Source organism: Babylonia areolata, chromosome 20 (genome assembly GCF_041734735.1).
Source record: "Babylonia areolata isolate BAREFJ2019XMU chromosome 20, ASM4173473v1, whole genome shotgun sequence".
In the NCBI taxonomy this organism is placed as follows: domain Eukaryota; kingdom Metazoa; phylum Mollusca; class Gastropoda; order Neogastropoda; family Buccinidae; genus Babylonia; species Babylonia areolata.
In genome coordinates this window covers 1,242,431-1,257,812 of record NC_134895.1, presented here as the reverse complement: position 1 = coordinate 1,257,812, position 15,382 = coordinate 1,242,431, and the positions used below count along the sequence as shown (strand labels likewise).

General features: G+C 44.8%; 1 protein-coding gene across 1 annotated transcript in view; it reads left to right on the top strand.

The window, feature by feature from the left end:
* LOC143294861 (tyrosine-protein kinase SYK-like) overlaps positions 1-15,382 on the top strand; it is a 45,423-nt gene that overhangs the window by 4,856 nt on the left and 25,185 nt on the right. Inside the window, exons 3-8 of the mRNA XM_076606380.1 lie at positions 1,923-2,154; positions 4,114-4,274; positions 6,901-7,039; positions 11,286-11,379; positions 11,643-11,716; positions 14,653-14,749. Coding sequence (XP_076462495.1) covers positions 1,923-2,154; positions 4,114-4,274; positions 6,901-7,039; positions 11,286-11,379; positions 11,643-11,716; positions 14,653-14,749 — 797 coding nt within the window. The remainder of the gene's footprint in view (positions 1-1,922; positions 2,155-4,113; positions 4,275-6,900; positions 7,040-11,285; positions 11,380-11,642; positions 11,717-14,652; positions 14,750-15,382) is intronic.

Below are 15,382 nucleotides of genomic sequence, written 5' to 3'. Positions count from 1 at the left end.
AGAGTTACACAAACACAACAGTGTGGCAGAAGAAAGTTTTTTCTTTCCCATGGTATGACACACTTATTTTCTTCTTTCCCATGGTATGACACACTTATTTTCTTCTTTCCCATGGTATGACACACTTATTTTCTTCTTTCCCATGGTATGACACACTTATTTTCTTCTTTCCCATGGTATGACACACTTATTTTCTTCTTTCCCATGGTATGACACACTTATTTTCTTCTTTCCCATGGTATGACACACTTATTTTCTTCTTTCCCATGGTATGACACACTTATTTTCTTCTTTCCCATGGTATGACACACTTATTTTCTTCTTTCCCATGGTATGACACACTTATTTTCTTCTTTCCCATGGTATGACACACTTATTTTCTTCTTTCCCATGGTATGACACACTTATTTTCTTCTTTCCCATGGTATGACACACTTATTTTCTTCTTTCCCATGGTATGACACACTTATTTTCAATCCTTATTTGAATCTGTAAACAAAGGTAAACAGGCCTCTCAGCACCTCACCTGAGGTGAAAATCCACCCAGCTGAGGTACGTGGTAAAAGAGTTAATTAACTGCAACATGGCACATTACACCCTCCCGCTCTGAGTCACTCTACTGCAACATGGCACATTACAGCCTCCTGCTCTGAGTCACTCTACTGCAACATGGCACATTACACCCTCCCGCTCTGAGTCACTCTACTGCAACATGGCACATTACAGCCTCCTGCTCTGAGTCACTCTACTGCAACATGGCACATTACACCCTCCTGCTCTGAGTCACTCTACTGCAACATGGCACATTACACTCTCCTGCTCTGAGTCACTCTACTGCAACATGGCACATTACACCCTCCTGCTCTGAGTCACTCTACTGCAACATGGCACATTACACCCTCCTGCTGTGAGTCACTCTACTGCAACATGGCACATTACACCCTCCTGCTCTGAGTCACTCTACTGCAACATGGCACATTACACCCTCCTGCTCTGAGTCACTCTACTGCAACATGGCACATTACACCTGTCCTGCTCTGAGTCACTCTACTGCAACATGGCACATTACACCTGTCCTGCTGTGAGTCACTCTACTGCAACATGGCACATTACACTGTCCTGCTGTGAGTCACTCTACTGCAACATGGCACATTACACTGTCCTGCTGTGAGTCACTCTACTGCAACATGGCACATTACACTGTCCTGCTGTGAGTCACTCTACTGCAACATGGCACATTACACTGTCCTGCTGTGAGTCACTCTACTGCAACATGGCACATTACACTGTCCTGCTGTGAGTCACTCTACTGCAACATGGCACATTACACTGTCCTGCTGTGAGTCACTCTACTGCAACATGGCACATTACACTGTCCTGCTGTGAGTCACTCTTTTCCTGTCAACTCTCTTTGTCATTCTCTCTGTGTGTCTCTCTGTCTCTCTTTTCATTATTTCTGTCTGCGGCAGTGTGTGTGTCTCTCTCCCTCATCTCTCTCTCTCTCCCTCGCTCTGTCATCTCTCTGTGTGTCATTCTGTCTCCCTGTTTTCTTCCTGTCTTTGTCATCTCTCTGGCTCTGTCAGTGTGTGTCTCTCTCACCTTCCTGTCTTTGTCATCTCTCTGGCTCTGTCAGTGTGTGTGTCTCTCTCACCTTCCTGTCTTTGTCATCTCTCTGGCTCTGTCAGTGTGTGTCTCTCTCACCTTCCTGTCTTTGTCATCTCTCTGGCTCTGTCAGTGTGTGTGTCTCTCACCTTCCTGTCTTTGCCATCTCTCTGGCTCTGTCAGTGTGTGTCTCTCTCACCTTCCTGTCTCTCAGTGCCAGTGTGTGTGTCTGTTTCCACTGTGCTTGACTGGTGATGGTGTGTGTGTGTGTGTGTGTGTGTGTGTGTGTGTGTGTGTGTGTGTGTGTGTGTGTGCTTCAGAGTGCACCACTACAGCATAGAGAAGCAGGTGGACGGATCCTACAAGATCCCTGAGGGCAAACCATTCCCAGGCCCTGTGGAGCTGATCGAGCACTACCAGCAGCATGGCGAGGGATTCGTCACCCGACCCTCTGAGCCCTGCAACCGCTTCTCCGGCCAGGCGCCTGTGGCCTTCCGTGGCATCACCTACCTGCAGTTGGAGAAGGCCCTGCTCAGTGAGGCCAAGAAGATCGTGAGTACACACAACGTCACACATATTAAGCACCATCCCATTTTGAACATCCATCAAAACATGCAGCACAATAACAAGAAGTACTTGAAATAAATTTGACTGGGGAAGCAAGGAGAACCACAGGTCATTGACACTGAAACAAGTCAAGCCAACTTTTGGCTATGGCTACACACAAACTCATCCACCAACATACATGCATGCCCAGTTGCACCCCACTCATCACACATGCACATATGTCGGTACACACTGGCAACAACAGCAAGCCAGCCATGGCAAATAATTATGAAGGTCGTGAACCTCATAGAGAAGATGTGTAATATGTATACAGTGCTCAGTGAGGCCAAGAAGATTGTGAGTTCTGCAGATTGCTGTATGTGTAGTGTTCAGGGAAGCCAAGATGATCATGAGTTCTGTAGTATATTTTGTGCTCAGTGAGAAAATTGTGAGTATTAGTCATGGAGAGTTGAGGAGTGTGGACAGTGCAGGGGATGTACAGTGGAGGGGGTCAGGTGTAGAGAGTGCAGGGGGTGGACATTGGAAGGTGGTGGACAGTAAGGGGTGTGGAGAGTGGAGGGGGTGGACAGAGAGGGGTGTGGAGAGTGGAGGGGGGTGGAGAGTGGAGGGTGGTGGAGAGTGGAGGGGGTGGACAGGGAGGGGTGGAGAGTGGAGGGGGTGGACGGAGTGGGTGGAGAGTGGAGGGGGTGGAGAGTGGAGGGGGTGGACAGGGAGGGGTGGAGAGTGGAGGGGTGGAGAGTGGAGGGGGTGGAGAGTGGAGGGGGTGGAGAGTGGAGGGGGTGGACAGGGAGGGGTGGAGAGTGGAGGGGTGGGAGAGTGGAGGGGGTGGAGAGTGGAGGGGTGGACAGGGAGGGGGTGGACAGGGAGGGGGTGGAGAGTGGAGGGGGTGGAGAGTGGAGGGGGTGGAGAGTGGAGGGGGTGGACAGGGAGGGGTGGAGAGTGGAGGGGTGGAGAGTGGAGGGGGTGGACAGGGAGGGGTGGAGAGTGGAGGGGGTGGCAGTGGAGGGGGTGGAGAGTGGAGGGGGTGACGGAGGGGTGCAGGGAGGGGTGGAGAGTGGAGGGGTGGACAGTGGAGTGGAGGTGGAGGGTGGACAGTGGAGGGGTGGAGAGTGGAGGGGGTGGACAGGGAGGGGTGGAGAGTGGAGGGGGTGGACAGTGGAGGGGGTGGAGAGTGGAGGGGGTGGAGAGAGGAGGGGGTGGACAGGGAGGGGTGGAGAGTGGAGGGGGTGGACAGTGGAGGGGGTGGACAGTGGAGGGGGTGGAGAGTGGAGGGGTGGAGAGTGGAGGGGGTGGACAGGGAGGGGGTGGACAGTGGAGGGTGGTGGACAGGGAGGGGTGGAGAGTGAAGGGGTGTGGAGTGTGGAGGGGGTGGACAGTGGAGGGTGGTGAACAGTGATAGGTGTGGAGAGTGGAGGGGGTGGACAGGGAGGGGTGTGGAGAGTTGAGGGGTGTGGATAGACAGACACACACACACACACACACACACACCCCGTCTTTAACTACTAAGCACACTGTGTTGAATGTCGCACCCCCTAGATTAAAAAAAAAAAAAAAATCAATAAATCCATGAAATAGCTGCATGCAGTGTTTGTACTGCAATAAATTGGAGAGAAAGATAAATTGAAATGAATAACTGACAAATTTTTGAAAACCGCGCCACCTGACTGTGCCACACATATACAAACTGCACAGTACAGGTAATCTTAACCGTAACAGGTAACATAGAATAACTGTATCCTGGAATGCTTACATTGATAAAACACAACAGGGCTATCATATTGGAAAGGTGTGTCTTGCCTGTGTGTCTCAGAACACTGATGTCGGCAAAACACAACAATGATATAACATAGGAAAGGTGGAATAACTGTGTATCCTGGAATGCTGACTCTGACAAAACACAAAAATGATATATCATGGGAAAGGTGGAATGTGTGTGTGTCCCAGAACGCTGACATTGACAAGGCGCTGGGACCACTCCGTGACCAGCTGGTGAAGAGAGTGGCCCACAACATGCACCTGGACATGCCCTGGTGGCATGGCAAGCTCTCTCGCGTTGACGCTGAAAACCGACTCAGCCAAGACGGACATGTGGATGGAAAGTTCCTGTAAGTGCATTGATCAGTATGCTGGGTAAAGATGTACAGCCTGGTTTTGAAGGTCTCTGTAAGTGAAACCGTCAACATGTATTTGTATTCGTATTTCTTTTTATCACAACAGATTTCTCTGTGTGAAATTCGGGTTGCTCTCCCCAGGGATAGTGCGTCGCTACACTACAGTGCCACCCATTTTTTTGTATTTTTTCCTGCATGCAGTTTTATTTGTTTTTCCTATCGAAGTGGATTTTTCTACAGAATTTTGCCAGGAACAACCCTTTTGTTGCCGTGGGTTCTTTTACGTGTGCTAAGATCATGCTGCACACAGGACCTCGGTTTATCATCTCATCTGAATGACTAGCGTCCAGACCACCGCTCAAGGTCTAGTGGAGGGAGAGAAAATATCGGCGGCTGAGCCTTGATTCGAACCAGCGCGCTCAGATTCTCTCGCTTCCAAGGCGGACGCATTACCTCTAGAACATCACTCCATGCTGGGTAAATGAATAAATAAATACAACTTGGTTTCAAAAGTCCTGTTAGTGCAGTGGTCAACATGCTGGGTAAATAATACAACTTGGTTTTGAAGGTCCTCTTAGTGCATTCATCAGCTTGCTGGGTAAATACATACAGCTTGGTTTTGAAGGTTTATTAAGTGCATTGATGAGCGTGTTGGGTAAAGATATACAGCTTGGTTTTGAAGGTTTATTGAGTGCATTGATGAGCGTGTTGGGTAAAGACATACAGCTTGGTTTTGAAGGTTTATTGAGTGCATTGATGAGTGTGTTGGGTAAATACAGCTTGGTTTTGAAGGTTTCTGTAAGTGTGATGGTCATCATTCATGGTATAGGAATACAACTTGGTTTTTTCATGCCTGCATGTTATATGTGTATGTGTGTGATTGGAGTTTATGCTCTGATGAGTGCATATTTCTTTGTGCTTTATTACTTTAATCTTTCATTTTTGTTTGCATGCACATGCATTCACATGCATGCACATTGTGTGTTCATCTCAGGAATTCAAACAGCAAGGAGATTCATGCTCAAAAGCATGTGCCCAAATGCATGCGCTTGTATGCATGCACACAAACACAGTTGCACATGTCTTCATGTTTGCTCCCACATACAGACATGCATACATGCACACTCACATACATTTAAATGCACACGCACACTCACATCTACACTGACATACGCACTCACAAGCACACACACACACACAAATTGACAACATAAATTTACTAACATCGCTGGTACGAATTCATTTACAAGGCAAATACCCTAATCATCTAAAGATATTTACTGATGGCTCTGTTGTAAATAATAGAGCTGGTGCTGCTTTCGTTATTCCAGACCTTAAGTTTTGAAACTCATTTCATCCGGGAGAGAATAAGTCCATCTTCACAGCTGAACTCATAGCAGTTCTAATGGTGAAAAAGTTTATGATATCCTTTCTGAAAACTATATTTCAAATTGTATTTTGTGTTGATTTTAAATCGGTTCGTCACACTATTAAATGTTTAAAAGAAAGCATTTGATTCACGAACTCTTACTAAGAGGCTCTCACATAACGTTTTGCTGGATTCCTTCTCACTGCACTTTTTACTACGATGAAAAAGTTGACATTTTGGCTAAAAAAGGAGCTACAAGTGCCATGAAGGTTAGATTTAATATTCCGCTGTCACTACAGCAATGTTACACCATGGTAGAGAAAGTACAATGGTCAAAATTTCAGCTTGAAGAAAAAAAGATCAGTAACTTGGAATGATGTGAAGATATACAGAAAATGTATGGTTTCCTGGGAAAGCACAACCGAAATGATTTTCATAAGAGGCAAATCATTTATTTAATCAGCGGATAGAAAATGAATTGTTTTAAGGCGAAGTATGTCGGTAATGTTTCTGGCATCTGTGGCGCTTACATAACAGCCGATCATACACTGATTTGCCATATGTGAAGGTCTCACATCCCTGACCTGAAATCATCTCCAGTATTGACAATCATCTCCAGTATCTTCAGCAGTCCTGTGCTGATTTCTGACTTTTTCAAATCCTTTTTAAATTAGTTCACTGTTATGATTGTTAGTTTTTCATTATAAAGACGTTACATTGTTATGCTTTTTTTTTTTTAACAAAATTTCAATCACTTATTTTCTATATGTAACACATACACACACACCCGCACCTGTGCAACATGCATACACACATTCACATATTCGCATACACACATTCACACACTTGCATATGTACACAGTAATTTCTTACACTCACTCACTCACTCACACACACACACACACACACACACAGAGAGAGAAAAGAATGGAGAAGTATGTAAATACTATAACCATTACATTTATAGACACCATTGTCATGATCAGATGGCAATGTCTTTATTTCAAAGGATGGTCTGAATTTATTATAATTAGTGCAATTGAAAAGTATATTGTTTCTGTTCTAAAGGATGAATAACCAAACAAAAGTGCAATCATAAAGAAGGAAAGTGTTTAGTGTGCATTTGTAAGTGTGTGTTTTATTCTGTTGATTTAAAGGAAACATAAAGTATCCATTTGTTGTTGTGAAAGTATCTTGTGGTTAGCCGTCTCATTTTTCTTGAGGGAGATGCTTTGGTTTGGTTCTTTGTAGGGTTCGTCAGAGAGATGCTAAGAACTCATTTGCATTGACTCTGAGCTACGAGGGTGTGATGCGGCACTATCAGATTGATATGACAAGAGATCAGCGCTATGCCATTGACAATGGACCACGATTTGAGTTCCTCATGATGGTGAGTTGTGGGTGTGAAAGAGAGAGAGAGAAAATGTGTGTGTTTGAGAGTGTGTGTGTATGTGTGTGAGAGAGAGAGTGTGAGAGAGAGAGAGTGTGAGTTTGTGTGTGTGTATGTTAAAGTGAGAGAGAATGAGAGAGAGAATGTGTATGTGAGAAAGAGAATGTGTGTTTGAGAGAGTGTGTATGTTAGAGAATGTGTATGTGAGTGTGTGTGTGTGAGAGTGTTTGTGCATGTGTGTGTGTGAGTGAGTGGATGTGCATGCACATATTACATTCGTTGCTCATGTGACTGTCGTAAATTGAAAACAACTTTTGCAAATTCTCTGTCACCACGTGACCAGTCTGTGTCAGAACAGTGCACACAGTGTTCAGAAGTCTGTGGACTGTAGCATCTGTCTGTCACCACGTGACCAGTCTGTGTCGGAACAGTGCACACAGTGTTCAGAAGTCTGTGGACAATAGCATCTGTCTGTCACCACGTGACCAGTCTGTGTCGGAACAGTGCACACAGTGTTCAGAAGTCTGTGGACTGTAGCATCTCTCTGTCACCATGTGACCAGTCTGTGTCAGAACAGTGCACACAGTGTTCAGAAGTCTGTGGACTGTAGCATCTCTCTGTCACCATGTGACCAGTCTGTGTCAGAACAGTGCACATAGTGTTCAGAAGTCTGTGGACAATAGCATCTGTCTGTCACCACGTGACCAGTCTGTGTCAGAACAGTGCACACAGTGTTCAGAAGTCTGTGGACTGTAGCATCTCTATGTCAGGAGTTGGAAGAGAAGTGGTGCTTGGTGACTGTAACATCATGGGAGAACAGTGCTGGCCGCTATGCTGCGTGCTGTATCCAGCATGGCCTCCATGAGTGGTGGAGTGAAGGGGCTGAGAAAGCACCTGTAGCACTGAATGGAACACACAACACACACCAAAGAAAACAGACAGAAAGGTCACTTAACTACACCCTCGCCTTTCATACCACACACACATTTGATTTTCCAAATTCATAATTTTTACATTATTACTCAAACCTGTTTATCTCCCTTAAAGAAATGAGCGAACACAACACAGTGAGCCACACATATCAACCTGCTGTGCTGTTCACTATACTGCTGTGGCCTTTCTGTGACTACATCTTCTCCAGCTTTGTTGCTGTCTTCTTCCTTATTGTTAACATCGTATGTCATCGACATCATCCTCTGGGTCATCTCCTGTTGTGGCTCCACCTTCTTCCTTCTTCTACTTCTCATTCGTTAGATGGACACCCCAGTAGAAGGCATCTTCTCTTTCGTCCCAGCTCCTCAATTTCAGCGGCATGACCTTGTTTTTCCAACCTATTCGGTTTGGTTGCTTCTCTGGGACTGCCAACACACTCAGGTACATCACCTGCTGTCCTGTAGCCAGTCGCTGAACAGCACACCCCACTCACATGACTTAGTTGCAAGACACGCGTGGCTCACGAAACACTCATGCAGCTCACAACAGATCTCACTGGAACAACCGCCACAAAACTGAATTGTTACACTTCTCTCATGACTAAAAACAAAAGTAGTTTTGGGGCCAATGCTATGATTCACCTTGACATTGCAGTAATAAAACATAATGTCAACAGCAAGTTATTCATAGCTCAGGAGAATGTTGTTTTAAGAACCACAGAAAATATAGAATTGTGCTGCAAGGCGATTATTTAGAACAACCAGACAGGCCCATATAAGTCATAACCCCTTCCTCTGGAGAAAGTACATTGGCTGCCTGTCTTTTACAAGATATAATTATTACAAACTAGCTTTCATGTATTTTAATGTCATAATCCATACTGTACTCAAATACCTTGTTATTATTTTAAAATGTTGCCTACCCATTGTCTGTATCATCTTAGTGCCATTGCTCCCTTGCCACCCAATTTGAACCACCCATTCACAGCCACTGTTCAGCTGTCACAACCCCAGTATCAGTAGTCCACAGGGAACCATCCAGGTTAGGTCACCACAAGGCCACACACCAGAGGAGACCCTGCACTGTTGCTGAGTCACTTCGGTGGTGTTCAGTTGTGCCTGTTCTGATTTAACGTACTTTGGATACCACATACTAAACCCCCTTCTGACGACCATAATAGTTTGTCAAGGAGCCAGACTGAGTGAGCATCTCCAGTGTGAAAACTACCACCACATCCCTCCAGTGTGAAAACTACCACCACATCCCTCCAGTGAAAACTACCACCACATCCCTCCTGTGTGAAAACTACCACCACATCCCTCCAGTGTGAAAACTACCACCACATCCCTCCAGTGAAAACTACCACCACATCCCTCCAGTGTGAAAACTACCACCACATCCCTCCAGTGAAAACTACCACCACATCCCTCCAGTGTGAAAACTACCACCACATCCCTCCAGTGTGAAAACTACCACCACATCCCTCCAGTGAAAACTACCACCACATCCCTCCTGTGTGAAAACTACCACCACATCCCTCCAGTGTGAAAACTACCATCACATCCCTCCAGTGAAAACTACCACCACATCCCTCCAGTGTGAAAACTACCACCACATCCCTCCAGTGAAAACTACCACCACATCCCTCCTGTGTGAAAACTACCACCACATCCCTCCAGTGTGAAAACTACCACCACATCCCTCCAGTGACTACCACCACATCCCTCCAGTGAAAACTACCACCACATCCCTCCAGTGTGAAAACTACCACCACATCCCTCCAGTGTGAAAACTACCACCACATCCCTCCAGTGAAAACTACCACCACATCCCTCCAGTGTGAAAACTACCACCACATCCCTCCTGTGAAAACTACCACCACATCCCTCCAGTGAAAACTACCACCACATCCCTCCAGTGTGAAAACTACCACCACATCCCTCCAGTGAAAACTACCACCACATCCCTCCAGTGAAAACTACCACCACATCCCTCCAGTGTGAAAACTACCACCACATCCCTCCAGTGAAAACTACCACCACATCCCTCCTGTGAAAACTACCACCACATCCCTCCAGTGAAAACTACCACCACATCCCTCCTGTGAAAACTACCACCACATCCCTCCAGTGAAAACTACCACCACATCCCTCCGACTCAGTGGAGCAGGATTGAAACAGGTCACCATGATAGCAGGGCATGAAAGGCCAGGGAATGTGTGACCATTTTTTTCATATAAAGATGATGAAGATGGAGGAGGAGGATAAAGATGATGAAGATGGAGGAGGAGGAGGATAAAGATGATGAAGATGGAGGGAGGATAAAGATGATGATGATGGAGGAGGAGGATAAAGATGATGAAGATGGAGGAGGAGTATACTGCAATGGAGGTGCATTTTAGGTTTGGGACTGCGTGACAAGGCTCTACTCAGTGCTTCCTTTCATAACAGTGTTAACCAGGCCTGAGATATACAAACACTTGCAGTTTTGGTCACTAAATTTGAGCAGCACACCAAAAGATGCGTTTGTGAAGTGGATGATACATAACTGTGTGGTGCCAGTCTTCCCGTTCAGGCCCACAGCTCACTCAACTCTGGGTAGGAGCCAGTCTTCCCGTTTAGGCCCACAGCACACTCAACTCTGGGTAGGAGCCAGCTGCAGGCTGCAAAAACCCACCTCAGCTGGGAATTGAACCCACATCCTCCCAGCTGTATGTTTGTGACAATGACCACTTCACCACACCGGCAGGTTGCACTCACATACCTTTGTGACTTTTGATCTATACGTGTAGATCCTTATGCTGAGAATTCCTCAGAGAAATAAAAAGTCAGCGTTCTTTCACCCTACCTCGATCCAGTTGTATGGAACAAACTGCCCTTGGATTCTCCAGTTCAGTTTAAAAAGTCTCTCAGCTCAAAACACGCATCTTCCATTCTACCTACCATCTTATTGACCAATGTGTTTCTTGAGTATCTGTTAGTTGTATGTGAGTGTGTGTGTACGCACATTTGTTTGGGTGTTTGTGCTTACACACGCTTGTTCATGTAAGGTCTACTTCATGCAAGTATGTTTATAAATATTTAAGTATAATTTTGTCAATAATGAATCCCACAAGCTTCCTGCCTGGGAAATATGAGAATCAATCTGCATTATTATCATTATTAGTAGTATATGTATTATTTGTATCAGTATCATTAATATTATTGTTATTATTATTGTTGTTATTATAGTTAGTAGTAGTAATCGTTATAGTATTGCCATCATTTTATTATATTGTTGTCTTGTTTTATCCTGTGTGATGTGTATGTGTCAGTTGGTGGACAACTACCACAACAAGTCGGACGGCCTGGCGTGTAAACTGAGACAGCCATGCTGTCGTCCTGGCTACAGCAGTATTGACTATGAAGGTAAAGCTGGTTTTCACCACGGACGGTGGATGGGAGTGCATGTGTCAGTGTGCATGTGTGTATTTGCTTGTTTATGTGTGTACGTGTGAGCATACGTGTACATGAAGCACAGTGTTGTCAACATAGCTGTAGCTGTATTGATCACAAAGGTATTGTGTTGCTATCAATCTTTCCATACTGATGAATTGTATTACGCATCTTGCACGGCAAGGTATTGATGTGTGTGTGTGTGTGTGTGTGTGTGTGTGTGTGTGTGTGTGCAGAGTACATGATCAACAACGCCAACCACAGGAACTCCATCTGTTCTCTGGGAGGGGCCACAGCGGGGGCTGAGGCAGTGAGTACCTACTCTGCATCTGTGGACAGTAATGTGGTGTCATTACTAACATCTGTGGACAGTAATGTGGTGTCATTACTAACATCTGTGGACAGTAATGTGGTGTCGTTACTAACATCTGTGGACAGTAATGTGGTGTCATTACTAACATCTGTGGACAGTAATGTGGTGTCATTACTAACATCTGTGGACAGTAATGTGGTGTCATTACTAACATCTGTGGACAGTAATGTGGTGTCGTTACAAACATCTGTGGACAGTAATGTGGTGTCATTACTAACATCTGTGGACAGTAATGTGGTGTCATTACTAACATCTGTGGACAGTAATGTGGTGTCGTTACTAACATCTGTGGACAGTAATGTGGTGTCATTACTAACATCTGTGGACAGTAATGTGATGTCATTACTAACATCTGTGGACAGTAATGTGGTGTCGTTACTAACATCTGTGGACAGTAATGTGGTGTCATTACGAACATCTGTGGACAGTAATGTGGTGTCGTTACTAACATCTGTGGACAGTAATGTGGTGTCATTACTAACATCTGTGGACAGTAATGTGGTGTCATTACTAACATCTGTGGACAGTAATGTGGTGTCGTTATTAACATATGTGGACAGTAATGTGGTGTCATTACTAACATCTGTGGACAGTAATGTGGTGTCGTTATTAACATCTGTGGACAGTAATGTGGTGTCATTACTAACATCTGTGGACAGTAATGTGGTGTCATTACTAACATCTGTGGACAGTAATGTGGTGTCATTACGAACATCTGTGGACAGTAATGTGGCGTCATTACGAACATCTGTGGACAGTAATGTGGTGTCATTACGAACATCTGTGGACAGTAATGTGGTGTCATTACTAACATCTGTGGACTGGAATGTGGTGTCATTACGAACATCTGTGGACAGTAATGTGGTGCCATTACGAACATCTGTGGACAGTAATGTGTCATTACGAACATCTGTGGACAGTAATGTGGTGTCATTACTAACATCTGTGGACAGTAATGTGGTGTCATTACTAACATCTGTGGACAGTAATGTGGTGTCATTACTAACATCTGTGGACAGTAATGTGGTGTCATAACTAACATCTGTGGACAGTAATGTTGTGTCATTACTAACATCTGTGGACAGTAGGTTGTGTCATTACTAACATCTGTGGACAGTAATGTGGTGTCATTACTAACATCTGTGGACAGTAATGTGGTGTCATAACTAACATCTGTTGACTGTAATGTTGTGTCATAACTGACATCTGTTGACTTTAATGTTCTGTCAGAACTAACATCTGTTGACTGTAATGTTGTCATAAGTAGCATCTGTTGATTGTAATGTTCTGTCATAAGTAGCATCTGTTGACTGTAATGTTCTGTCATAACTAACATCTGTTAACTGTAATGTGGTGTCATAATTAACATCTGTTGACCAACTATATTATCTCAGAGTGAAGAAGCCTGCGATACAGATTACAAGCAGAACAGTAAAAAATAGCATACATCATAAAACGCACAGCAGAGTCAGAGGAAGCCTGATATGAAAACAACAACAACACAACTGATAAGTAGGAAGTTAACAGCATTTCAGTTAAATTAGTGTTGGCAGTATGATACAACAAGGTATAGTGTGTGATACAAGGGAGATGACACATTGTGTGTGTTGTCAGTGTGATACATGGTGTAGTGTGTGATACAAGGGAGATGACACATTGTGTGTGTGTTGTCAGTGTGATACAAGGTGTAGTGTGTGATACAAGGGAGATGACACATTGTGTGTGTTGTCAGTATGATACAAGGTGTAGTGTGTGATACAAGGGAGATGACACATTGTGTGTGTTGTCAGTGTGATACAAGGTGTAGTGTGTGATACAAGGGAGATGACACATTGTGTGTGTTGTCAGTGTGATACAAGGTGTAGTGTGTGACACAAGGGAGATGACACATTGTGTGTGTGTTGTCAGTGTGATACAAGGTGTAGTGTGTGATACAAGGGAGATAACACATTGTGTGTGTTGTCAGTGTGATACAAGGTGTAGTGTGTGATACAAGGGAGATGACACACTGTGTGTGTTGTCAGTGTGATACAAGGTGTAGTGTGTGATACAAGGGAGATGACACACTCTGTGTGTTGTCAGTGTGATACAAGGTGTAGTGTGTGATACAAGGGAGATGACACACTCTGTGTGTTGTCAGTGTGATACAAGGTGTAGTGTGTGATACAAGGGAGATGACACACTCTGTGTGTTGTCAGTGTGATACAAGGTGTAGTGTGTGATACAAGGGAGATGACACACTCTGTGTGTTGTCAGTGTGATACAAGGTGTAGTGTGTGATACAAGGGAGATGACACACTCTGTGTGTTGTCAGTGTGATACAAGGTGTAGTGTGTGATACAAGGGAGATGACACACTCTGTGTGTTGTCAGTGTGATACAAGGTGTAGTGTGTGATACAAGGGAGATGACACACTCTGTGTGTTGTCAGTGTGATACAAGGTGTAGTGTGTGATACAAGGGAGATAACACATTGTGTGTGTTGTCAGTGTGATACAAGGTGTAGTGTGTGATACAAGGGAGATAACGCATTGTGTGTGTTGTCAGTGTGATACAAGGTGTAGTGTGTGATACAAGGGAGATGACACACTGTGTGTGTTGTCAGTGTGATACAAGGTGTAGTGTGTGATACAAGGGAGATGACACATTGTGTGTGTTGTCAGTGTGATACAAGGTGTAGTGTGTGATACAAGGGAGATGACACACTCTGTGTGTTGTCAGTGTGATACAAGGTGTAGTGTGTGATACAAGGGAGATGACACACTGTGTGTGTTGTCAGTGTGATACAAGGTGTAGTGTGTGATACAAGGGAGATGACGCACTGTGTGTGTTGTCAGTGTGATACGACAGAGTGCAATGAGGAGTGTGTTACAGGGGAGACGACCCAGTCGATCGTTGCCACCAGTTCCAGACAATGGGAGGCGGAGAGATCTTCCACAGCCCCCAGTCCCTGACCCTCTGGCTGAAGATGGTAAGCGCTGTCTGTCTGTCTGTCCATTATCAAATCTGTTTTGATGGGTGCAATAGCCGATTGGCTAAAGCACTGAGGGTCCCTGGTTCGAATGTCGGTAACGGCACCTGGTTGGCAAAAGGTGGAGATTTTTCCGATCTCCCAGGTCAACACATGTGCAGACCTGCTTGTGCCTGAACCCCCTTCGTGTGTATATGCAAGCAGAAGATCAAACAGGCATGTTAAAGATTCTGTAATCCATGTCAGCGTTTGGTGAGTTATGGAAACAAGAACATACTCAGCATGCACACCCCTGAAAGCGGAGTAAGGCTGCCTACATGGCGGGGTAAGAACGGTCATACACGTAAAAGTCCACTCGAGTACATAGGAGTGAATGTGGGAGTTGCAGCCCATGAAGGCAGAAGAAGAAGAAGAAATCTGTTTGCCTTGTGACACTCAGGCGGAATGCTGCTTTTTTTCTTTCACCTGATTTTTGTTTGTTTGTTTTTTAATCCGGCTCACATTTTTGTGAAATGGACTTAACTTGATTGATTATTGCGTATATCGCGCCTTAAAATGCATCTGGCAATAAACTTTATTGAAGCTGAAAAGCTGGCATTGTATATTGTTCTACATGGACATGAGATTATTTAT